The sequence below is a fragment of the Bombina bombina genome, chromosome 6, assembly GCF_027579735.1.
Source record: "Bombina bombina isolate aBomBom1 chromosome 6, aBomBom1.pri, whole genome shotgun sequence".
NCBI classification, from domain to species: domain Eukaryota; kingdom Metazoa; phylum Chordata; class Amphibia; order Anura; family Bombinatoridae; genus Bombina; species Bombina bombina.
In genome coordinates, this window is record NC_069504.1 from 259,043,398 (window position 1) to 259,069,111 (window position 25,714).

Genomic DNA, 25,714 nt, shown 5'->3' on the forward strand with positions numbered 1-25,714 from the left:
AGATATAACATACATACACTCATCATTATGCTAGCATAGCCCCTCCCCCTAATGTGTCTGCAGCATTCTCACATAGCCCCTCCCCCTAATGCACCTGCAGCATCCTCACATAGCCCCTCCCCTTAATGTGGCTGCAGCATCCTCACATAGATCCTCCCCCTAATGTGTCTGCAGCATCCTCACATATCCCCTCCCCCTTAATGTGTCTGCAGCATACTCACATATCCCCTCCCCCAATGTGTCTGCAGCATCCTCACATAGCCCCTCCCCTAATGTGTCTGCAGCATCCTCCCATATCCCCTCCCCCTAATACGTCTATAGCATACTCACATATCCCCTCCCCCCTAATGCGTCTGTAGCATCCTCACATATCTCCTCCCCCTAATGTTCTACAGCTTACTCACATATCCCCTCCCCCCAATGTGTCTGTAGCATACTCACATATCCCCTCCCCCCTAATGTGTCTGCAGCATCCTCACATAGCCCCTCCCCCATTGCATCTGTAGCATCCTCACATATCCCCTCCCCTTAATACGTCTGTAGCATCCTCACATATCCCCTCTCCCCTAATGTGTCTGCAGCATACTCATATATTCCCTCCCCCTAATGTGTCTGCAGCATCCTCACATAGCCCCTCCCCCCAATGCGCCTCTAGCATACTCACATATCCCCTCCCCTAATGCGTCTGTAGCATCCTCATATAGCCCCTCCCCCTAATGCTTCTGTAGCATCCTCACATAGCCCCTTCCCCTAATGCATATGTAGCATACTCACATATCCCCTCCCCCTAATGCGTCTGCAGCATACTCACATATCCCCTCCCCCAATGCGTCTGTAGCATACTCACATATCCCCTCCCCCCAATGCATCTGTAGCATCCTCACATAGCCCCTCCCTCTAATGCATATGTAGCATACTCACATATCCCCTCCACCTTATGTGTTTGCAGCATCCTCACATATCCCCTCTGCCTAATGCGTCTGTAGCATCCTCACATATCTCCTCCCTCTTATGCGTCTGTAGCATACTCCCATATCCCCTCCCCCTAATGCGTCTGTAGCATACTCACATATCCCCTCCCTCTAATGTGTCTGCAGCATCCTCACATATCTCCTCCCCCTAATGCATCTGTAGCATCCTCACAGATCCCCTCCCCCTAATACATCTGTAGCATCCTCACATCTCCCCTCCCCCCTAATGTGTCTGCAGCATACTCACATATTCCCTCCCCCTAATACATCTGTAGCATCCTCTCATAGCCCCTCCCCCTAATATAACTATTATACATGAATAACCAAATAAGGTTTATACACTATTGGCTAATTTGCTACACACATTGGAGAATGGTGAACCTGATTATTGTATAGAGTGTTTCAAAGAACTTTATATGGTCTTCCTTTCAAAAGAAATGTGAATGGGAGATATAAAGGGTTAAGTAGAAAATCAATTAGGCTAACAGCTGTGTGTAGGGGTGTAACAATACAATGGTGTTTTCATTGGTTATGTTTAGTTTATAGGTTAGAGCTCCCAGTCAGTTTTTAGATGCCTGAGGAAACAGCGTGCCAGCTGAGAAACTAGTTGCATGATTTTAATACATAGTGGGAACTTTCTGTACACTGTGTTTTTATACTATTTTATTAAAAGCGATTTTATACTTATCACTTGACTGAGAGCCTGTTCTTTTGCTTTTGGAGACTATGCCTCTGACGGAGGTTTGTGAGAGCCCAAGAACAGTGAGCTGGGACACTGAGAGATCCCAGTAGGTGCCACTAAACACGAGTGAGTGCTGCCACACTTGTGAGTACCAGTCTATTGCCATTGTGTATATATATATATATATATATATATATACTGCTTGTACAATATTACACTAGGAGGCGCCCTTCTGTGTTTTGTTTGCACCATCACAGATTCCTTATATTTATTTAGTGTTAGTGATGTGGGAGACCAGAGGTTTAGGGGTTAATAACTTTAGTATAGTGGAGGCGACATTGGGGGCGGCAGATTAGGGGTTAATAACTGTAATGTAGGTGGCGGCGATGTTAAGGGCGGCAGATTAGGGGTTAATAACTGTATGTAGGTGGGGGCGATATCGGGAGCAGTAGATTAGGGGTTAATAGTTTTATTTAGGTGGCGGCAATGTTAAGGGAGGCAGATTAGGGGTTAATAACATTGTGTAGGTTGCGGCGATATCGGGAGAGGCAGATTAGGGGTGTTTAGACGTGGTTTTTATGTTAGGGTGTTAGGTTTAAACATAACTTTTTCTTTCCCCATAGACATCAATGAGGCTGCGTTACGGAGCTTTTGTTTCCGCGATTGCAGGTGTTAGGCTTTTTTTTTTGCCGGCTCTCCCCATTGATGTCTATGGGGAAATTGTGCATGAGCACGTCAAATCAGCGCTTGTATTTGGGTGAGGTATGGAGCTCAATGCCACCCAGTGACGTATTTAGGTTTTGTGCTGCCGTAGGCACTCAAAATTCTGCTGTCCCCCCCACCTCAAAGGTTTTAGACCTGAACATCTCTACGTAAAAAAGAAAGATATTTTACCTCAAAAGTTCCTAAGCAGCCACATCCCATTGTAAAGTACTTCTAAGCAGCAAACCAGTATGTCTGTCCCGGGACAGCTAAGGGATTGAGCCTTGTGCACTCTCATGTTATTTCCCTATTCAGTTTAAGGAAGTTTACAATGAAATCTCATGAGAGTTAAGTGAAATCTCATGAGATCACAGTAAAAGAGTTCATGACCACAGCACTGCTGATGCTGATTGACTGCTGTTCATTTCTTCATTTATTTATTTTTCATAACAAATAAAAAGAAAATGGGCTAGCAAAACACTTGCATACAAGTGGTTTGAATTGCATGTATCTCATGCCATTTTCTCCCTGAGAGAAGGGAGAGAAAAGAAGGGGAGAGGAGAAAAGGGAGGGAAAGGAAAGAAGGAAGGGAGAGAGAGAGAGAAGAGAGAGAGAGAGAGAGAGAGAGAGAGAGAGAGAGAGAGAGAGAGAGAGAGAGAGAGAGAGAGAGAGAAAAGTGGGGAGGTAGAGGAGGAAAGGCGGAGTGAAAGAAGGGAGTTAAGAGAAAAAATGGAGGGACAGAAAGGAGGGAGTTGAGGGAGAGAGGGAGTAAATTGAGGGAGGAAAGGAGTTGATGGAGGAAGGGAGGCAGAAAGGGAAAGAAGGGAGAGAGGAAGGGAGGTGAATAAGAATACACTTTGAAACAATCACTGCCCTTTACATGCAACAACATACAGTAATTACCATCATTCAAGTAATGAAACTTTTTAAGTGTCCGTTTACTATTTACTCCGTGAGTTCATGAATGCAGAGAAAGCTAGCTATTAATAGCTAACATACATTAGCGCTGAGAGTTTATGATTAGACATCACAAGCTGATCTAAGTAGAGCACAGATGCATCCAGTCTGTTAGTCACTAAGACCTGCAATAAGCACTGCGCTCGCAGACCCACCACAGCTGACAAGGGGAGGCAGCATATTGGCACAAGGTCTTCTCCTCCAGCCTCACCTTGTAAGCATATCCCTAGGCAAGTTTTTCACCAAGAACACTTCCACTACAAAAATGCCGGCAGCTCTAAATGAAGCAACGGTTTATAGGAGCACTGCCTGTGAAGAGCGACTTTAATCAGTGCACGTGCCTTGTCTTTGTAAAAGCCTGGGCTTTATCGCTCACTGTGTGCCGGCTTTTAGAGAGGATAGGGCAGATGTGCTGCCCCTCCCAAATCTGCCTCCCTAGGCACCGGCCTTGTTGGCCTAGTCCATAATACTCCCCTGATGCCACCATATTGCCCGCACAAGCCTGCTTTTTTAAAACCCGTAATAGCAGCGCTATAGGGAGGTGAAATACTGCTGCTTTTGTGGCTGTCGTTAATTTCCCTATAGCACTCAAAACTCGTAATCTAACTGATAGTTTTCCACTAAATTGAATACAATGCATGCAGAGTAGTAACAAGACTTAGAAATAATAATGTATAGGGTGCTTGTTTTTACCTCTTGCACTGAGTGTCTACCATAGTGTTAGGATACAATAACACAAATTATTTTCTTTTCTATATCACATTTTATATTAATTTTGTTTATAGTGTGTCACAAACTTAAAGCTTAGGTTACAGGTGTGTCATAAAGGGTGTCCAGACACAAAATAATGTTGTAAACCACTGATCTGTGTTGTTATTTTACTAACAATAACTTTATTCTTATAAAAATCCTATGAACCCACTTCTTGAAAGTCTCCACTGGAGATCAACTATTGCATAACTATCCTAATTTGAGAATATCAATAATCTCTATTTATGTTAAAAAAGTTTTTCAAACAATTGTGTGAGGCTGGAGTGGAACCTTCAGGATTTTGAACATTGACCTAAACATTCTACACAGTGATTTCTTATTTATACCTTTACCTAACTGGCCAGAGCAAATGAGATAAGATAAGCAACAATAAAGACGTTTTTGTGTTCAAGCTGGCTTTTTTTATTATTTTTCTACACTAACGCCTAGATATAGAGTTTTGTCGGTAAAGACCTGCGTAGCTAACGCTGCTTTTTTCCCAGCGTACCCTTAAGACAACGCTGGTATTTAGAGTTGTCTGAGTGGCTGCGTTAGGCTCAGAAAAGGGAGTGTTGAGCAGAATTTAGCTCCACTTCAACCCTCAATACCAGCGCTGCTTATGGTAGCGGTAAGCTGGAAAAACGTGCTCGTGCACGATATCCCCATAGGAAACAATGGGGCTGAGCTGGCTGGAAAAAAACCTAACACCTGCAAAAAAGCAGCTTTCAGCTCCTAGCGCAGCCCCATTGTTTCCTATGGGGAAACACTCTCTAAGTCTGCACCTAACACCCTAACATAAACCCAGAGTCTAAACACCCCTAACCTTACACTTATTAACCCCTAATCTGCCGCCCCCGCTATCGCTGACACCTGCATTATATTATTAACCCCTAATCTGCCGCTCCGGACACCGCCGCAACCTACATTATCCCTATGAACCCCCCAACGTTGCAGCTACCTAACTACACTTATTAACCCCTAATCTACCGACCGGACATTGCCACCACTATAATAAATGTATTAACCCCTAAACCTAAGTCTAACCCTAACCCTAACCCCCCCCCCCTAAGTTAAATATAATTTTTATTAAACGAAATAATATTCCTATAATTAAATAAATTATTCCTATTTAAAACGAAATACTTACCTATCAAATAAACCCTAATATAGCTACAATATAACTAATAGTTACATTGTAGCTATTTTAGGATTTATATTTATTTTACAGGCAACTTTGTATTTATTTTAACTAGGTAAAATAGCTATTAAATAGTTAATAACTATTTAATAGCTACCTAGTTAAAATAAATACAAAATTACCTGTAAAATAAATCATAACCTAAGTTACAAATACACCTAACACTACACTATCATTAAATTAATTAAATAAATAAACTACAATTAGCTAAACTAAAATACAATTAAATAAACTAATCTATAATACAAAAACAAACACTAAATTATAAAAAATAAAAAAAATTACAAGAAGTTTAAACTAATTACACCTAATCTAAGCCCCCTAATAAAATAAAAAATCCCCCCAAAATAAAAAAATGCCCTACCCTATTCTAAATTACAAAAGTAATCAGCTCTTTTACCAGCCCTTAAAAGGGCCTTTTGCGGGGCATTGCCCCAAAGTAATCAGCTCTTTTACCTGAAAATAAAAATACAATACCCCCCCCAACATTACAACCCACATACCCCTACTCTAACCCACCCAAACCCCCCTTAAAAAAAACTATCGCTAACCCCCTGAAGATCATCCTACCTTGAGTCGTCTTCACCCAGTCAAGCCAAATTCTTCATCCAGGGTGCGCAGAGGAGGTCCTTCATCCGGTAGAAGTCTTCATCCAGGCGGCGTCTTCAATCTTCATCCATCCGGAGCAGAGTGGAGCGGAGCCATCTTAGGGGTTAATACATTTATTATAATGGCGGCGATGTCCGGTCGGCAGATTAGGGGTTAATAAGTGTAGTTAGGTAGCGGCGACGTTGGGGGGGGGGCAGATTAGGGGGTAATAAATATAATATAGGTGTTGCGATGTTAGGGGCAGCAGATTAGGGGTTCATAGGGATAATGTAGGTGGCGGCGGTGTCCGGTCGGCAGATTAGGGGTTAAACATTTTTATTAGAGGGTTCGCGATGTGGGGGGGGGGCTCGGTTTAGGGGTACATAGGTAGTTTATGGGTGTTAGTGTACTTTATAGCACAGTAGTTAGGAGCTTTATATTCCGGCGTTAGCCCATAAAGCTCTTAACTACTGACTTTTTTTGGCGGTAGGAGTCTTGTCGGTAGAGGCTCTACCGCTCACTTCTTCCAAGACTCCAAATACCAGCGTTAGGCAAATCCCATAGAAAAGATAGGATACGCTATTGATGTAAGGGGATCTGCGGTAGCCTGGAGTCGCGGTAAGGAAGTGAGCGGTAGACCCTTTCCTGCCTCACTCTAAATACCAGCGGACGGTAAAAAGCAGCGTTAGGACCCCTTAACGCTGCTTTTGACGGCTAACGCCAAACTCTAAATCTACCCATAAGTGATTTGGGACAGCAGTAAAAGTGTGTATACATTGTCAAAATGAGTGCTCACCCCTGAAAAATCAAAAAATATTTTAATATTATTTTTTCTAATATATATTTTTTAAGCTTTCTCATTTTCTGCATAAAGTTTTTTTTCCGTTAATAATTCTTGAATGCCATAAGTATGGAATTGGAAATGTTGGTGTTTTACAAAGGTAAACCCATGCTTAACATGGAACTATAAAGTGTGTGTGTGTAATATTTAGAAAATAATGACACACAAGTTTATCATGCATTGCATACAAATAGTTTAAAGGGACACTCAACACCAACATTGTTATTGTTTAAAAAGATAGATAATGTCTTTATTAATATAACCATGTTGGCTGTGCAAAACTGGGGAATGGGTAATAAAGGGATTATCTATCTTTTTAAACAATACAAATATTGGAGTTGACTATCTTTAAAATCATTTTAAAGTGATGTATGTTGTTGGAAATGGCATCTGGGAATAGTTTCCACTTCAGACAAGCTAAATAAAGGACCCTTATCACTGTCCTTACCTGACATCTCTTTGAAGAATGTCACTATCATCTGAACATGCAAACAGGACAATCAATAGTCTGATAAGAATTAAATGTTCAGTTTACTCCAGAATTTGTATTGTCTAAAAAGATAGATAATCCCTTTATTATCCATTCCCCAGTTTTGCATAACCGACACTGTTATATTAATACACTTCAATTCTTTTGACAGATTTGCATTTTAGCCAATCAGTGCTGACTCAATGTTATCTATATGGCACACATGAACTAGGGCTGTCTAGCTGTGAAAAGCTGTTAAAAGGCACTGAGATAAGCGGCAGCCTTCAATGGCTTAGAAATCAGTTTGTGAACATACCTAGGTTTAGCTTTCAACAAAGAATACCAATAGAACAAAGCAAATTTGATGTTTTTTAAAATTGCATGTCCCATATAAATCTGACTAGACTGTCCCTTTAACAAACTGTACCTATAAAATGAATCTGAATTATGTCTTAGGACCAACATAAATACAAATCAGCAGACAGTAAAATGTAATAGCCAGGTGTGACCTTTTTTATGGTCAGGAAAACATTCTGTTTAAACAAAGTGATTAAAGCTCAGCATTTTTATTAATTTATTGTATACATTAGCAGTTATACTCTGCACTGGAAATATCCTGTATACAAATAAATCTTTTACAAGCATTTTGGTAGCGAAAGTTGCCTTTTATCTGTAAAATTGATGTTTCTAAACTAAAATAATATATATATGTTATGTGTTTTATGCTTGTGAAGTGAGTCCACCAATAAAGCAGTAGGAATGCTGTTTATAAGCCAGTGAACAATCAGTCCCTAAGGCCTAGTTCAACATAAAAGTGTTTTATCTTTACCCTTTTGCCATCCAATTTATTATGGCCTAGATTTGGAGTTCGGCGGTAAAAGGGCTGTTAACGCTCCGCGGGCTTTTTTCTGGCCGCACCATAAATTTAACTCTGGTATCGAGAGTTAAAACAAATGCTGCGTTAGGCTCCAAAAAAGGAGGGTAGAGCATTTTTACCGCAAATGCAACTCTCGATACCAGAGTTGCTTACGGACGCGGCCGGCCTCAAAAACGTGCTCGTGCACGATTCTCCCATAGGAAACAATGGGACTGTTTGAGCTGAAAAAAAAACCTAACACCTGCAAAAAAGCAGCGTTCAGCTCCTAACGCAGCCCCATTGTTTCCTATGGGGAAACACTTCCTACGTCTGCACCTAACACCCTAACATGTACCCCGAGTCTAAACACCCCTACCCTTACACTTATTAACCCCTAATCTGCCGCCCCCGCTATCGCTGACCCCTGCATTACACTTTTAACCCCTAATCTGCCGCTCCGTAAAACGCCGCCACCTACGTTATCCCTATGTACCCCTAATCTGCTGCCCTAACATCGCCGACCCCTATATTATATTTATTAACCCCTAATCTGCCCCCCACAACGTCGCCGACACCTACCTACACTTATTAACCCCTAATCTGCCGAGCGGACCTGAGCGCTACTATAATAAAGTTATTAACCCCTAATCCGCCTCACTAACCCTATCATAAATAGTATTAACCCCTAATCTGCCCTCCCTAACATCGCCGACACCTACCTTCAATTATTAACCCCTAAACTTCCGATCGGAGCTCACCGCTATTCTAGTAAATGTATTAACCCCTAAAGCTAAGTCTAACCCTAACACTAACACCCCCCTAAGTTAAATATAATTTTTATCTAACGAAATAAATTAACTCTTATTAAATAACTTATTCCTATTTAAAGCTAAATACTTACCTGTAAAATAAATCCTAATATAGCTACAATATAAATTATAATTATATTATAGCTATTTTAGGATTAATATTTATTTTACAGGCAACTTTGTAATTATTTTAACCAGGTACAATAGCTATTAAATAGTTAAGAACTATTTAATAGTTACCTAGTTAAAATAATAACAAATTTACCTGTAAAATAAATCCTAACCTAAGTTATAATTAAACCTAACACTACCCTATCAATAAAATAATTAAATAAACTACCTACAATTACCTACAATTAACCTAACACTACACTATCAATAAATTAATTAAACACAATTGCTACAAATAAATACAATTAAATAAACTAGCTAAAGTACAAAAAATAAAAAAGAACTAAGTTACAGAAAATAAAAAAATATTTACAAACATAAGAAAAATATTACAACAATTTTAAACTAATTACACCTACTCTAAGCCCCCTAATAAAATAACAAAGCCCCCCAAAATAAAAAATTCCCTACCCTATTCTAAATTAAAAAAGTTACAAGCTCTTTTACCTTACCAGCCCTGAACAGGGCCCTTTGCGGGGCATGCCCCAAGGATTTCAGCTCTTTTGCCTGTAAAAAAAAACATACAATACCCCCCCCCAACATTACAACCCACCACCCACATACCCCTAATCTAACCCAAACCCCCCTTAAATAAACCTAACACTAATCCCCTGAAGATCTTCCTACTTTGTCTTCACCATCCAGGTATCACCGATCCGTCCTGGCTCCAAGATCTTCATCCAACCCAAGCGGGGGTTGGCGATCCATAATCCGGTGCTCCAAAGTCTTCCTCCTATCCGGCAAGAAGAGGACATCCGGACCGGCAAACATCTTCTCCAAGCGGCATCTTCGATCTTCTTCCATCCGGTGCGGAGCGGGTCCATCTTGAAGCAGGCGACGCGGATCCATCCTCTTCTTCCGATGTCTCCCGACTAATGACGGTTCCTTTAAGGGACGTCATCCAAGATGGCGTCCCTCGAATTCCGATTGGCTGATAGGATTCTATCAGCCAATCGGAATTAAGGTAGGAATTTTCTGATTGGCTGATGGAATCAGCCAATCAGAATCAAGTTCAATCCGATTGGCCGATCCCATCAGCCAATCAGATTGAGCTCGCATTCTATTGGCTGATCGGAACAGCCAATAGAATGCGAGCTCAATCTGATTGGCTGATTGGATCAGCCAATCGGATTGAACTTGATTCTGATTGGCTGATTCCATCAGCCAATCAGAAAATTCCTACCTTAATTCCGATTGGCTGATAGAATCCTATCAGCCAATCGGAATTCGAGGGACGCCATCTTGGATGACGTCCCTTAAAGGAACCGTCATTAGTCGGGAGACATCGGAAGAAGAGGATGGATCCGCGTCGCCTGCTTCAAGATGGACCCGCTCCGCACCGGATGGAAGAAGATCGAAGATGCCGCTTGGAGAAGATGTTTGCCGGTCCGGATGTCCTCTTCTTGCCGGATAGGAGGAAGACTTTGGAGCACCGGATTATGGATCGCCAACCCCCGCTTGGGTTGGATGAAGATCTTGGAGCCAGGACGGATCGGTGATACCTGGATGGTGAAGACAAGGTAGGAAGATCTTCAGGGGATTAGTGTTAGGTTTATTTAAGGGGGGTTTGGGATAGATTAGGGGTATGTGGGTGGTGGGTTGTAATGTTGGGGGGGGGTATTGTATGTTTTTTTTTACAGGCAAAAGAGCTGAAATCCTTGGGGCATGCCCCGCAAAGGGCCCTGTTCAGGGCTGGTAAGGTAAAAGAGCTTGTAACTTTTTTAATTTAGAATAGGGTAGGGAATTTTTTATTTTGGGGGGCTTTGTTATTTTATTAGGGGGCTTAGAGTAGGTGTAATTAGTTTAAAATTGTTGTAATATTTTTCTTATGTTTGTAAATATTTTTTTATTTTCTGTAACTTAGTTCTTTTTTATTTTTTGTACTTTAGCTAGTTTATTTAATTGTATTTATTTGTAGCAATTGTGTTTAATTAATTTATTGATAGTGTAGTGTTAGGTTAATTGTAGGTAATTGTAGGTAGTTTATTTAATTATTTTATTGATAGGGTAGTGTTAGGTTTAATTATAACTTAGGTTAGGATTTATTTTACAGGTAAATTTGTTATTATTTTAACTAGGTAACTATTAAATAGTTCTTAACTATTTAATAGCTATTGTACCTGGTTAAAATAATTACAAAGTTGCCTGTAAAATAAATAGTAATCCTAAAATAGCTATAATATAATTATAATTTATATTGTAGCTATATTAGGATTTATTTTACAGGTAAGTATTTAGCTTTAAATAGGAATAAGTTATTTAATAAGAGTTAATTAATTTCGTTAGATAAAAATTATATTTAACTTAGGGGGGTGTTAGTGTTAGGGTTAGACTTAGCTTTAGGGGTTAATACATTTATTAGAATAGCGGTGAGCTCCGGTCGGCAGATTAGGGGTTAATAATTGAAGTTAGGTGTCGGCGATGTTAGGGAGGGCAGATTAGGGGTTAATACTATTTATGATAGGGTTAGTGAGGCGGGTTAGGGGTTCATAACTTTATTATAGTAGCGCTCAGGTCCGCTCGGCAGATTAGGGGTTAATAAGTGTAGGCAGGTGTCGGCGACGTTGAGGGGGGCAGATTAGGGGTTAATAAATATAATATAGGGGTCGGCGATGTTAGGGGTATCAGATTAGGGGTACATAGGGATAACGTAGGTGGCGGCGATTTGCGGTCGGAAGATTAGGGGTTAATTATTTTAAGTAGCTTGCGGCGACGTTGTGGGGGGCAAGTTAGGGGTTAAGAAATATAATATAGGGGTCGGCGGGGTTAGGGGCAGCAGATTAGGGGTACATAAGTATAACGTAGGTGGCGGTCGGCAGATTAGGGGTTAAAAATTTTAATCGAGTGGCGGCGATGTGGGGGGACCTCGGTTTAGGGGTACATAGGTAGTTTATGGGTGTTAGTGTACTTTAGGGTACAGTAGTTAAGAGCTTTATAAACCGGCGTTAGCCAGAAAGCTCTTAACTCCTGCTATTTTCAGGCGGCTGGAATTTTGTCGTTAGAGCTCTAACGCTCACTTCAGAAACGACTCTAAATACCGGCGTTAGGAAGATCCCATTGAAAAGATAGGCTACGCAAATGGCGTAGGGGGATCTGCGGTATGGAAAAGTCGCGGCTGAAAAGTGAGCGTTAGACCCTTTCCTGACTGACTCCAAATACCAGCGGGCGGCCAAAACCAGCGTTAGGAGCCTCTAACGCTGGTTTTGACGGCTACCGCCGAACTCTAAATCTAGGCCTATGTGTTTAAATAGTGCTCTTTCAAATGCATGGTAAAATGCATGGTCCCTTTAAACACCTGTTACATCTTGTCTCTTGTATGTTGGGATGAGGACCTAAAAGACCATTCCAGTGTAACATACACTAAAGTTATGTAGCATTTATGGTGTACAATGTTAAAGAGACATGAAAGTAAAAATAAAGCGTTTGTGGTTTAAATTTAAAAATAAATGATATATATATATATATATATATATATATATATATATATATATATATACAGGTGAAACTCGAAAAATTTGAATATTGTGCAAAAGTTAATTTATTTCACTAATGCAACTTAAAAGGTGAAACTAATATATGAGATAGACTCATTACATGCAAAGCAAGATAGTTCAAGCCGTGATTTGTCATAATTGGGATGATTATGGTTTACAGCTCATGAAAACCCCAAATCCACAATCTCAGAAAATTAGAATATTATGAAAAGGTGCAATATTCTAGGCTCAAAGTGTCCCACTCTAATCAGCTAATTAAGCCATAACACCTGCAAAGGGTTCCTGAGCCTTTAAATGGTCTCTCAGTCTGGTTCAGTAGGAATCACAATCATGGGAAAGACTGCTGACCTGACAGTTGTGCAGAAAACCATCATTGACACCCTCCATAAGGAGGGAAAGCCTCAAAGGGTAATTGCAAAAGAAGTTGGATGTTCCCAAAGTGCTGTATCAAAGCGCATTAATAGAAAGTTATGTGGAAGGGAAACGTGTGTAAGAAAAATGTGCACTAACAGCAGGGATGACCACAGCCTGGAGAGGATTGTCAGGAAAAGGCCATTCAAAAGTGTTGGGGACTTTCACAAGGAGTGGACTGAGGCTGGAGTCAGTGCATCAAGAGCCACCACACACAGACGGATCCTGGACATGGGCTTCAAATGTCGTATTCCTCTTGTCAAACCACTCCTGAACAACAAACAACGTCAGAAGCGTCTTACCTGGGCTAAAGAAAAACAGACCTGGTCTATTGCTCAGTGGTCCAAAGTCCTCTTTTCTGATGAGAGCAAATGTTGCATCTCATTTGGAAACCAAGGACCCAGAGTATGGAGGAAGAATGGAGAGGCACACACTGCAAGATGCTTGAAGTCCAGTGTGAAGTTTCCACAGTCTGTGTTGATTTGGGGAGCCAGGTCATCTGCTGGTGTTAGTCCACTGTGCTTCATTAAAGGGACAGTCAACACCAGATTTTTTGTTGTTTTAAAAGATAGATATTCCCTTTACTACCCATTCCCCAGTTTTGCATAACCAACACAGTTATAATAATACACTTTTTACCTCTGTGATTAACTTGTATCTAAACATCTTCTGACAGCCCCCTGATCACATGACATTTTATTTATTATCTTTTGACTTTCATTTTAGCCAATTAGTGCAGTGTCTGCCACAATCCACGGGCGTGCTCACAATGTTATCTATAGGGTTTACCTGAACTAGCTCTCCCCTGCTGTGAAAAGCAAATACAAAAGCATGTGATTAGAGGCGGCCTTCAAGGGCTTAGAAATTATCATATGAGCCGTCCAAGGTCTAGCTTTCAACTAAGAATACCAAAAGAACAAAGCAAAATTGGCGATAAAAGTAAATTTTGAAACATGAAAGTTTATTTTGGACTTGACTGTCCCTTTAAGTCCAAGGTCAACGCAGCCGTCTACAAAGAGATTTTGGAGCACTTCATGCTTCCTTTCGCAGACGAGCTCTATGGGGATGCTGACTTCATTTTCCAGCAGGACTTTGCACCTGTCCACACTGCCAAAAGCACCAAAACCTGGTTCAAGGACCGTGGAATTACTGTGCTTGATTGGCCAGCAAACTCGCCTGACCTGAACCCCATAGAGAATCTATGGGGCATTGCCAAGAGAAAGATGAGACATGAGACCGAACAATGCAGAAGAGCTGAAGGCCGCTACTGAAGCATCCTGGTCTTCCATAACACCTCAGCAGTGCCACAGGCTGATAGCTTCCATGCCACGCCGCATTGAGGCAGTAATTGCTGCAAAAGGGGCCCAAAACAAGTACTGAGTACATACAGACAGTATGCATGCTTATACTTTTCAGAGGTCCGATATTGTTCTATGTACAATCCTTGTTTTATTGATTGCATGTAATATTCTAAATTTCTGAGATTGTGGATTTGGGGTTTTCATGAGCTGTAAGCCATAATCATCACAATTATGACAAATCACGGCTTGAACTATCTTGCTATGCATGTAATGAGTCTATCTCATTTATTAGTTTCACCTTTTAAGTTGCATTAGTGAAATAAATGAACTTTTGCATGATATTCTAATTTTTCGAGTTTCACCTGTGTGTGTGTGTATATATATATATATATATAGAGAGAGAGAGAGAGAGAGAGAGAGAGAGAGAGAGAGAGAGAGAGATCAAAATAACAAGAGTATTGCATTGAGCAATGATGCTTTTTTATTGGATTAACTTTACATTTATAAGTACACAAGCTTTCGGAAGAGTTCCTTCCTTTCTCAAGTCAGACTTTGCTTACATTATTAAAGGCACACTGAACCCAAATTTTTTCTTTTGTGATTCCGATAGAGCATGCAATTTTAAGCAACTTTCTAATTTACTCCTATTATCAAATTTTTTCGTTCTCTTGCTATCTTTATTTGAAAAAGAAGGCATCTAAGCTTTTTTCTTGGTTCATACACAGCTTCATGCAGACATATGATACCACTACATTTCAGAATTGATATAACAAGTGTTTGTTAATGTCATGCTCACTGAAATACACAAAAATATCTTATCATAGTGTCAAATTATTTTTAGAGCTCTAAGTAAGATCTGAATTAAATCACAAAATATTTAATATACAAAACATGACCCTTACAAGGCTCCAAATGCAAAGTCACTGCTGATATATTCTTCCAACATGCTTGTGTCCACCATGGGATTCTCCAGAGCTCTGTGGAAATCTTGTCCTACAAAGTAGAAAGTTATTCTTTACTTTAATTGATGACTGCAACTGTGATATTAAATTAATAATGTAATGGTATTTCAATAAAGTTGATAAAATATTGAAATATTGAATGATACACACAGTAATTATTGTGTTTCTATCTAACAAATTCAGTTAGCGATAAAAAATTTTTTTTTACAGATTATAAACTATACAATCAATGTGAAAACAATACATGTTTTTTTCTCTGATACACCAACAGCCTAGATGCTGTATCAATACTCCTTGGGAAGCTTGTAACATATTACACAGTGTCATGATTTATCTAACAAAAATAAAGCCAAAATGGAGAAGCCATGTGTGAAAATCTAAGTACACCTTATGATTCAATAGCTTGTAGAACCACCTTTAGCAGCAATAACTTGAAGTAATCATTTTCTGTATGACTTTATCAGTCTCTCACATCTTTGTGGAGGAATTTTGGCCCACTCTTCTTTACGTTGCTTCAGTTTATTGAGGTTTGCGGGCATTAGTTAATGCACAGCTTTCTTAAGGTCCCGCCATAGCATTTTAATCGGGTTGAGGTCTGGACTTTGACTGAGCCATTGTAACATCTTGATTTTTTTTTCCAGCCATTCTGTTGTAGATTTACTGGTTTGATTGGGATCATTGTCCTGTTGCATGACTCAATTATGGCCAAGCTTTAGCTGTCAGACAGAAGGCCTTACATTTGACTCTAGAATACTTTGATATACAGAGGAGTTCATGGTCGACTCAATGACTGTAAGGTGCCCAATTTCTGTTGCTGCAAAACAAGCCCAAATCATCACCCCTCACCATGCTTGACAGTTGGTATGAGGTGTTAGTGCTGATATGCTGTGTTTGGTTTTGCCAAATGTGGCACTCTGCATTATGGCCAAACATCTCCACTTTGGTCTCGTCTGTCCAAAGGACATTGTTACAGAAGTCGTGTGGTTTGTTCAGGTGCAACTTTGCAAACCTAATCTGTGCAGTCATGTTCTTTTTAGGGAGAAGAGGCTTTCTCCTGGCAGCCCTTCCATACAAACCATACTTGTTCAGTCTTTTTCTAATTGTACTGTCATGAACTTTAACATTTAACATGCTAACTGATGCCTGTAGAGTCTGAGACGTAACTCTTGCTTTTTTTGCAATTTCTCTGAGCATTGCATGGTCTGACCTTGGGGTGAATTTGCTGGGACGTCCACTCCTGGGAAGACTGGCAACTGTCTTGAATGTTTTCCACTTGTGAATAATCTTTCTCACTGTAGAATGATGGACTTTGATTGTTTGGAAATGGCCGTATAACCCTTCCCAAATTGATGGGCAGCAACAATTGCTTCTCTAAGATCATTGCTGATATCTTTCCTCCTTGGCACTGTGTTAACACACACCTGGATGCCCCAGACCAGTAAACACAATGTTTGCTTTTAAAGAGGTGGTCACACTTGCTGATGATCAATTAATCAAGTGCATTTGATTAGCAGCACCTGGCTGCTACTTAAGATCTTAATTCCTAAGTAAGCAGGAAGAGTGTACTTCGTTTTTTCACACATAGCTTCTCCATTTTGGCTTTATTTTGGTTAAATAAATCCTGACACAGTGTAAGTAATATGTCATGTGTTGTTGTTCATCTGAGGTTGTATTTACCTAATTTTAAGACCTGCAAAGGACCAGAGGATTGTTGTTAAATTCTTATACATAAAACCATAGAATTCAGAGAGGGTGTGCTTTCTTTTTCCCATGACTTTTATTTTTATATATATATATATATAAATATTTATATATATATATATATATATATAAATATTTATATATATATATATATATATATATATAAAATGTTCCAACTATATTCTAATAATAAAATGTAATTTTCAGTCAAATCAAGGGAAGTTACTCAAGAAGTAGATAACTACATTCAGAAAAATGTAAATTACCCAGAAATACATTTGTGTGTTTACATGTATATTAAAATATCTTCATTATCAACATTCTCTAACATCTTCAAGGATTTTCCACTCGTTACTTGCTGATATCACATAGTATCCGAGATAATTTGATGGGCGTTCATTACGTCTTTGTAGATACTAAATAACTAACCATACCACCTCTTTCATTGTCAGGCACAGTTGTCAGAGACAAAAATATAGATAGATAGATAGATAGATAGATAGATAGATAGATAGATAGATAGATAAACACATAACATGATATTTTAAAACTGTCACAGGCTCTTTTTTGATTAAGTAAATTAGAAAATAATGGAAACAACCAGAGACAGTGCACTATATGTAGTAATGGAGAGATAATAATAACAATATTTTTTTTATTTTTATTTTTTATCTCCATTGACTTCTATGGGGAATTCGTGAACACACACACAATATTCTAACAAGCAGAAGAAGCTTACTTCTAGCGCAATTAACACTCCAACAGGAATGTTAATTAGCACTCTACTCGTAATCTGGCCCTTAGTTATACACTGACAATAGCACAATAATACAATACTTTAATCAATTAGAACATTTTCTTTTTGCACTTTTGTTTACCTTTAATCTTGGTAAAGACTTTATGAACTCCTCTTTTTTTAATATATAAGTAATTTTTTTAGACCAGTATTATTTATGAGACAGGTCAGACCAAGAGATCTGTCCTATTTTTGATTCCTTAAAATAACAGAAAAACCTAAAATAAAATCTTTACTTTGAGAGAAAGGAAAAAAGTTAATTAACTCCCAGAATATTAACTCACCAGATGCCATAGAAGAACTATAACATTAAAAGATAGGAATATTTAGAGGCTTAATTTACCTCATCGAGATCCATCTTAAAGGGTCATTAAACCCAAATTTTCTCTTTAATGATTCAGATAGAGAATACAATTTTAAACAACATTCCAATTTACTTGTATTATATAATTTGCTGCAATCTTTAGATATCCTTTGTTAAAGAAATAGCAATGCACATTGGTGAGCCAATCACATGAGGCATCTATGTGCAACCACCAATCAGAAGCTACTGAGCCTATCTAGATATGCTTTTCAGGAAAGAATATCAAGAGAATGAAGCAAATTAGATAATAGAAGTAAATTAGAAAGTTGTTTAAAATAGTATACTCTATCTGAATCATGAAAGAAAAAATTTAGGTTTAATGTCCCTTTAAGAGCTCATTTAATGTATTTTTAGCTATCAATTTATAATCTTATTACACAGTTGTGCTCATATGTTTACATACCCTGGCAGAATTTATGATTTCCTGGCCATTTTTCAATGAATAGGAATGATAACACAAACATTATTCTTTCACTTATGGTTAGTGTTTGGCTGAAGCCATTTATTATCAATCAACTGTGTTTACTCTTTTTAAATCATAATGAAAACAGAAACTACCCAAATGACCCTGATCAAAAGTTTACATACCCTGGTGATTTTGGCCTGATAACATGCACACAAGTTGACACAAAGGGGTTTGAATGCCTATTACAGGTAACCATCCTCACCTGTGATCTGTTTGCTTGTAATTAGTGTGTGTGTATAAAAGGTCAATGAGTTTCTGGACTCCTGACAGACCCTTGCATCTTTCATCCAGTGCTGCACTGACGTTTCTGGATTCATCAGTCATGGGGAAAGCAAAATAATTGTAAAAGGATCTGCGGGAAAAGGTAGTTGAACTGTATAAAACAGGAAAGGGATATAAAAAGATATCCAAGGAATTGAGAATGCAAATCAGCAGTGTTCAAACTCTAATAAAGAAGTGGAAAATGAGGGGTTCTGTTGAAACCAAACCATGGTCAGGTAGACCAACTAAAATTTCAGCCACAACTGCCAGGAAAATTGTTTGGGATGCAAAGACAAACCCACAAATAACTTCAGGTGAAATACAGGACATGTGGTGTGGCTGTTTCAAGATGCACAATAAGGAGGCACTTGAAGAAAGATGGGCTGCATGGTCGAGTCACCAGAAGAAAGCCATTACTATGCAAATGCCACAAAGTATCCCACTTACAATACGCCAAACAGCACAGAGACAAGCCTCAAACCTTCTGGCACAAAGTCATTTGGAGTGATGAGACCAAAATTGAGCTTTTTGGCCACAACCATAAACGCTACATTTAGGGAGGAGTCAACAAGGCCTATGATGAAAGGTACACCATTCCTGCTGTGAAACACTAAGGTGGATCAATGATATTTTCGGGATGTGTGAGCTACAAAGGCACAGGAAATTTGGTCAGAATTGATGGCAAGATTAATGCAGTATGTTATCAAACAGAATGCCTCATTTTCCACTTCTTGATTAGAGTTTGAAAACTGCTAATTTGAATTCTCAATTCCTTGGATATCTTTTTTATATCCCTTTCCTGTTTTATACAGTTCAAATAACTTTTTCCCCACAGATCCTTTGACAATTCTTTTTCTTTCCCCATGACTCAGAATCCAGAAACTTCAGTGCAGCACTGGATGAAAGATGCAAGGGTCTGTCAGGAGTCCAGAAACTAATTGACCTTTTATACACACACCGGGGAGGATGGTTACCTTTAATAGCCATTCAAACCCCTTTGTGTCAACTTGTGTGCATGTTATCAGGCCAAAATCACCAGGGTATGTAAACTTTTGATCAGGGTCATTTTGGGAGTTTCTGTTGTCATTATGATTTAAAAAGAGTAAACACAGTTGATTGATAATAAATGGCTTTAGCCAAACACTAACTATGAGTGAAAGAAAAGTTTGTGCAATGCCGCCACCTGCACATTCGTGGCCAATCGGCCGCTAACAGGGGGCATCAATCATCCTGATCGTATCAGATCGGGATGATTGAAGTCCGCCACCTAAAATGTCTTGCAAAACTACACGGGGAGATAACAGCATCCGCTGCTTATTAAATCTCCCCCCTAGCCTTTTAAAATTGGTATTCAAATGAATACTCTGCAGCCAGCATATTTATGAATACATTATATTAAATCTGTACAGTGTAATTAAAGTGAATTGTACACATTCCTTAGAAACAATATAAATATAAAACAAGCTTGGTTTCAAGTCACCTTTGTAAAAATGCAAATAAGAGAAAACAATATAACTCTTACAAATTTTAATACTACTTATTTTCAGGTTAAAAACAGACTAGTACGGGAATAACCAGCATTTTTAAATAATTGCATTGGTGTTACAAGTGAGATAAGCAGATCATCAATCCCTTAAACTACCTTTTGGAGATTTAATAGTTACTGGTAGTTTGGTGTTAGAAATGTTTAATTTAATTTGATCCAGTTCAATGGGAATAATTTCTCTATATAGCAAACTGTATTATGTATAATGACCTTTGGATAGTTTGCGCAGGCATTAGGATTGGACTAGCCAGTGTATTTTTAATTTATTTTAATACTGTTTTGTATCTCTGTATTAATTAATTTTTATTTGTATTTGTAATAAAAGTTAGGTTTTAATTTGCACATCCTGATAATGGGGCAGAGACATAGTTATGATATATATTAATAACTTTTTTTCTTTGAGTGCTAAAGGGGTGTTCTTTTTCTTTTCTGTTTACAGAAAATAAAAATAAAAAAATACCAGAAATAAAAAAAAACACAGTTATGCCTATTCTAAAATTAAAGCTGCCCGTAGGAGCCAAATTCAAGTTTGGTGAGTACCATCTTTGGGGTTTAGCAGTAGGCTTTTTTTGGGTGTTTTTTTTTGTAAAATGGGTGTTTTTTTATTAGGCAACAAAAGAGCTTTAGGGCACTGCCCTACCAAATGCCCTTCTAAGGGCAATGCCCAATCAAATGTGCTTTTCAGGGCATTAAAGTAAAGTAAAGTAGGTTTCTTTAGATAGCCTTTTTTTGGGGGTCTTACTTTTAATATAGAATGGGGTTGTATTTTTTATTATTTTTTTGCGTGAAAAAGAGCGAAATCGCTTAAGGGCAATGTCCATCAAAAAACCCTTCTAAGGGCTATTGCTATAGTGGCTTTTAGTGTTAGTATAGGGTTTTTTATTTTGGGGTGGGTTTTTTCTTAAGGGGAGCTTTCGTTTTAGACTAGACATAACTATGTTTTTTTTATGTTTGGTAATTTTTTTATATTTTCTGTAATGTTAGGGTTTTTGATTTTGGTAATGGTAGATTTTATTTTAACAATTTGTTTTTATTTATGGTAGTTTTTTATGTAATGTTAGCTTTTTTAATGTAATGGTAGCTTTTTTTTTTAAACTTAGGGGGTGTTAGGTTAGGCGTGTTGGGGGGTTAGCTGTGAGAAAGTTAGAGAGTAATTTTCGATGTGGGGTGTGGAGGTTTAGGGGTTAATAGTGTAGCGGAGTAGTTTGTGATGTGGGAGTGTTGTGATTAAGGGGTTAATAGTGTAGCGGAGTAGTTTGCGATGTGGGGGTGTGGTGGTTTTGGTGTTAATAGTGTAGAGGGGCAGTTTGTGATGTGAGGGTGTGGAGGGTTAGGGGTTAATAGTGTAGCGGGGCAATTTGCGATGTGGGGGTGTGATGGTTTAGGTTTTAATGGGGGTAAATGAGGTAGTGGTGTATTTGTAGTAGGCTATGTGGCGGTTTAGGAGTAATAAGTGTATGGGGCTTATTGCAAAGCGGGTTAGTGTGCAGGTTTTTTTTCTATTTTTCACTCTCTATTGAAGAATACGTTAACATGGTCGCAATGTTCTAACTTCTGCTTTTTTCATGCATTGGGTTAGCACCCAAGTGAAAACTTTTTACTTTCAACTTGTAATACACGGAGTACCTGACACACACAAGAAGCTGTAGTCGAGCACAGTTAGCGTGCAAGCAGGAGCGATAAATAGCACTCAACTCGTAATCTAGCTCACGCTCTAACCTTACAGGAGATATGAATATTTCACATTCCAATGTTCTTCACATACAGTACAATGTACTTTTTATTGCAAATATATATATATATATATATACCTATATTTATATTCCTTTAGATATATAGGTATAGATGTCTTTTTTACATTAACATTATCAGATATATATATATATATATATATATATATATATATATATATATATATATATATATATATATATATATATAAAACATAATTTATGCTTACCTGACAAATTCAATTATTTCATGGTGGTAACAGTCCACAATCCATTATGTCTGGGAATAACCTTCCCTGCCACTAGGAGGAAGTAAAGATTCCCAAAACCCAAGATATCTATATAACTCCTCCAAACATCTCTGTTTTATATTCTGATTGATAGCTGAGCAAAAGAGGAAGGATAAGAAAAAAGAGCAAAAAAATATAGGATCCGGGGAAAAAGGTGTGCCATAACAGGGTGGGGTCTTGTGGACTCTTACCACCATGAAAGACATTAATTTATCAGGTAAGCACAAATTATGTTTTCTTTCCTAAAAGTGGTAAGAGTCCACAATCCATTAATCCTGGGAACTAATTCCAAAGTTGTGGACAGTCCACGAGTAATGAAAAAAAGTAGGGCAGGATAAAAAATAAACATTTTTATAAAAAAAATTATATCCACAACCCTTAAAATAACTAAGATATTCTATAATAAAAAAAAAAAACATCAAATAATCAACAGGCACAATAATGCTGAAACCATTGACTGGAGAACTTTCTGCCAAAGGCTGCAACTGAAGAAGAAGAAAATGGAAGAAAATAAAGAAAAAAAAATAAGAAAGATCAAGAGGATACTAGCAAAAATAGGTCAACAGAAGTCTCATTCCAGAAAGCCCAAGAAGAGATAACTGAACTGTAAAAATGAGCAGAAAAACTATCAAGGTGGAGGCCATCCCACCTCCAAGCATCCCAATAAAAACATAAGCTCCAAGCAAAAGCTAAGAGAAAGCTCTTGCTCTCCGACCCTGAATAAAATCAGGAAAGTGAACAAACCAAAATTTGTCTGAAATTTTCAGTAGCCCCAACATAGAACTACAATGCTCTGACAATAACCAAAATGAGAGGAAACCTCTCTAAAGAATTACAAAATAGAAGATAAAGAAGGAACAACAAATTCCCCAAAAAAACTTATCCTAAAAAGAAAAAAGATAAGGAGAGAGCAGATAGCTCAGAGACTCTTCCAACAGAAGAGTTGGCCAAAAGGCACAAAAACTTCCAAAAAAGAAAGCTTAAAAAGTACCCTACACATAGGCTCAAACAGAGGAGCCTGCAAAACATCAAAACCAAACCTAATCCTCAAGGTGGAGAGAATTGTATAACAAGCTGAATATGGCCCAACACCTGATTTAAAAAAAAACATGAAATTCAGAAAGATAAGCAATCTTCTTAATGAAAAAACCCCTGAAAAGAGCAGAAAATTGTCCTTTCAATAGATAGACTAGGAAATAAGCCCTTATCCAAACCAACCTGCACAAAGAAATTCTAAAAGAAAAGCAGGAATAAAAGGGCCTAGCAGACCCTATGAAGAAAGCTTCTTAGACACAATCATAGACTCTAAAATAAAACAATGCTTAAAAATCAATCACTTAAACCCCATGATATCAGGCTGAAAGATTTGAGACCTGGAAGGAAAAAATAGTTATAAAGGAAAGAAGCCCATGCTACTGATCATCTGAACCAGATCTACACAAAAAAACTCAAAAGGCCAGACCAGAGCAATGAGAAAGACTGAAAACTAATCTTGCCTGAAAAAACACATAAATAAGCAGAAAAGTTCAAGAAGCTACTAAAGCATTCACAAACTCTACCTAAGGATCCACTTTCCTCACAAGGTACCTGGAAAGTTTAGCTGAGATGCTAACAGATGTATCTCTGGGAGACCCCAAAAAAACTATAATCTTATTGAAAACAACATCCTGGTTGTCCATATACTTAAATGCAGAAACTGCCTTCTAAAAAAAACAGACAACAACTGGTTTTACCTATAAGAGAGAGCCAAACACTTCCCTCATAGCTAGAGAACTGAAAGTTCCCCCTCATTATTGATATAAGCCAATACAAAAACATTGTCTGATAGAAAAAGAAAATAGAGGCAAACTCTGAAGAGCCCTGAAAAAGTACAGAGATTAAGAATATTTACTGGAAACCGTGCTTCCCGAGGAGCCCAAACCCCATGTTCTCTCAGAAACTCCTAGACAGCCCCCATCTAAAGACAACCTAGTCCGTGAAGGACGAGCAAAAGAAAACCACTGCAGCATGAGCCAATGATTCAGCCACCAAGACGGGCATAGACCTGTTCTGAAGACCAGACCAAAATTCCTGAGAATGATGCCTGTATCACAAGCAAAGCAAACAAAGATGAAAAAGATCTCATAGAAAATGGAAAAAACAGAGAAGCATTAGATGCTACAATCAAAAATCCAAACCATACAAAAAACAGCTGAGGGAAAATGAAGAATCTGAAGAATTAAACAAGCTAGAACTAACTTTAGTCTTTTCTAATCAGTCAGAGAAACTCTCATGGATATCAAATCCAAATGATACTACAAACAGGAACCTTTGTCTGAAGAATTAAGGAACAGCTTTTAAAAAAGATCGTCCAACCATGCTATTGAAGAAACAACAACAGACTGCTGAAGAAAGAATCTGTTAAATAAAAAGATAAGAACCAAAGAAATACAGTCGCCTAGATTACGAGTTTTGCGTTAGAGGCGGTGTGGTGCTAACGAGCAGTTTATGCTCACTGCTCACTTACAGACAGCGCTGGTATTACGGGTTTTTACAAACCCGGCGTTAACCGCAAAAAAGTGAGCGAAGAGCAAAATTTTGCTCCACATCTCACCTCAATACCAGCGCTGCTTACCTTAGTGGTGAGCTGGTAAAACGTGCTTGTGCATGATTTTCCCCATAGGAATCAACGGGGGAGAGCCAGCTGGAAAAAAAACTAACACCTGCAAAAAAGCAGCGTAAAGCTCCTAACGCAGCCCCATTGATTCCTATGGGGAAATACATTTATGTCTACAACTAACTACCTAACATGAACCCAGAGTCTAAACACCCGTAATCTTACACTTATTAACCCCTAATCTGCTGCCCCCGACATCGCCGACACCTGCATTATATTATTAACCCCTAATCTGCCGCTCCGGACACCGCCGCCACCTACATTATACTTATGAACCCCTAATCTGCCGCCCCCAATGTCGCCGCAACCTAACTACACTTATTAACCCCTAATCTGCCGCCCTCAATGTCGCCACCACTATAATAAACATATTAACCCCTAAACCTAAGTCTAACCCTAACCCCCCTAACTTAAATATAATTTAAATAAATCTAAATAAAATTACTATAATTAACTAAATAATTCCTATTAAAACTAAATACTTACCTATAAAATAAACCCTAAGCTAGCTACAATATAACTAATAGTTACATTGTAGCTAGCTTAGGGTTTATTTTTATTTTACAGGCAACTTTGTATTTATTTTAACTAGGTACAATAGTTATTAAATAGTTATTAACTATTTAATAACTACCTAGTTAAAATAAATACAAATTTACCTGTAAAATAAAACTTACCGTAGTTACAATTACATCTAACACTACACTACAATTAAATTAATTACCAAATTAAATACAATTAA

At 38.3% G+C, this 25,714-nt stretch overlaps 1 protein-coding gene across 1 annotated transcript in view; it reads right to left on the reverse strand.

The window, feature by feature from the left end:
* The window catches only part of MYRFL (myelin regulatory factor like), a 477,269-nt gene extending 461,081 nt beyond the window's left edge, over window positions 1–16,188 (reverse strand). The window contains 2 exon segments of the mRNA XM_053719216.1: window positions 15,103–15,213; window positions 16,172–16,188. Coding sequence (XP_053575191.1) covers window positions 15,103–15,213; window positions 16,172–16,188 — 128 coding nt within the window.
* Window positions 16,189–25,714: the final 9,526 nt, after the last annotated feature.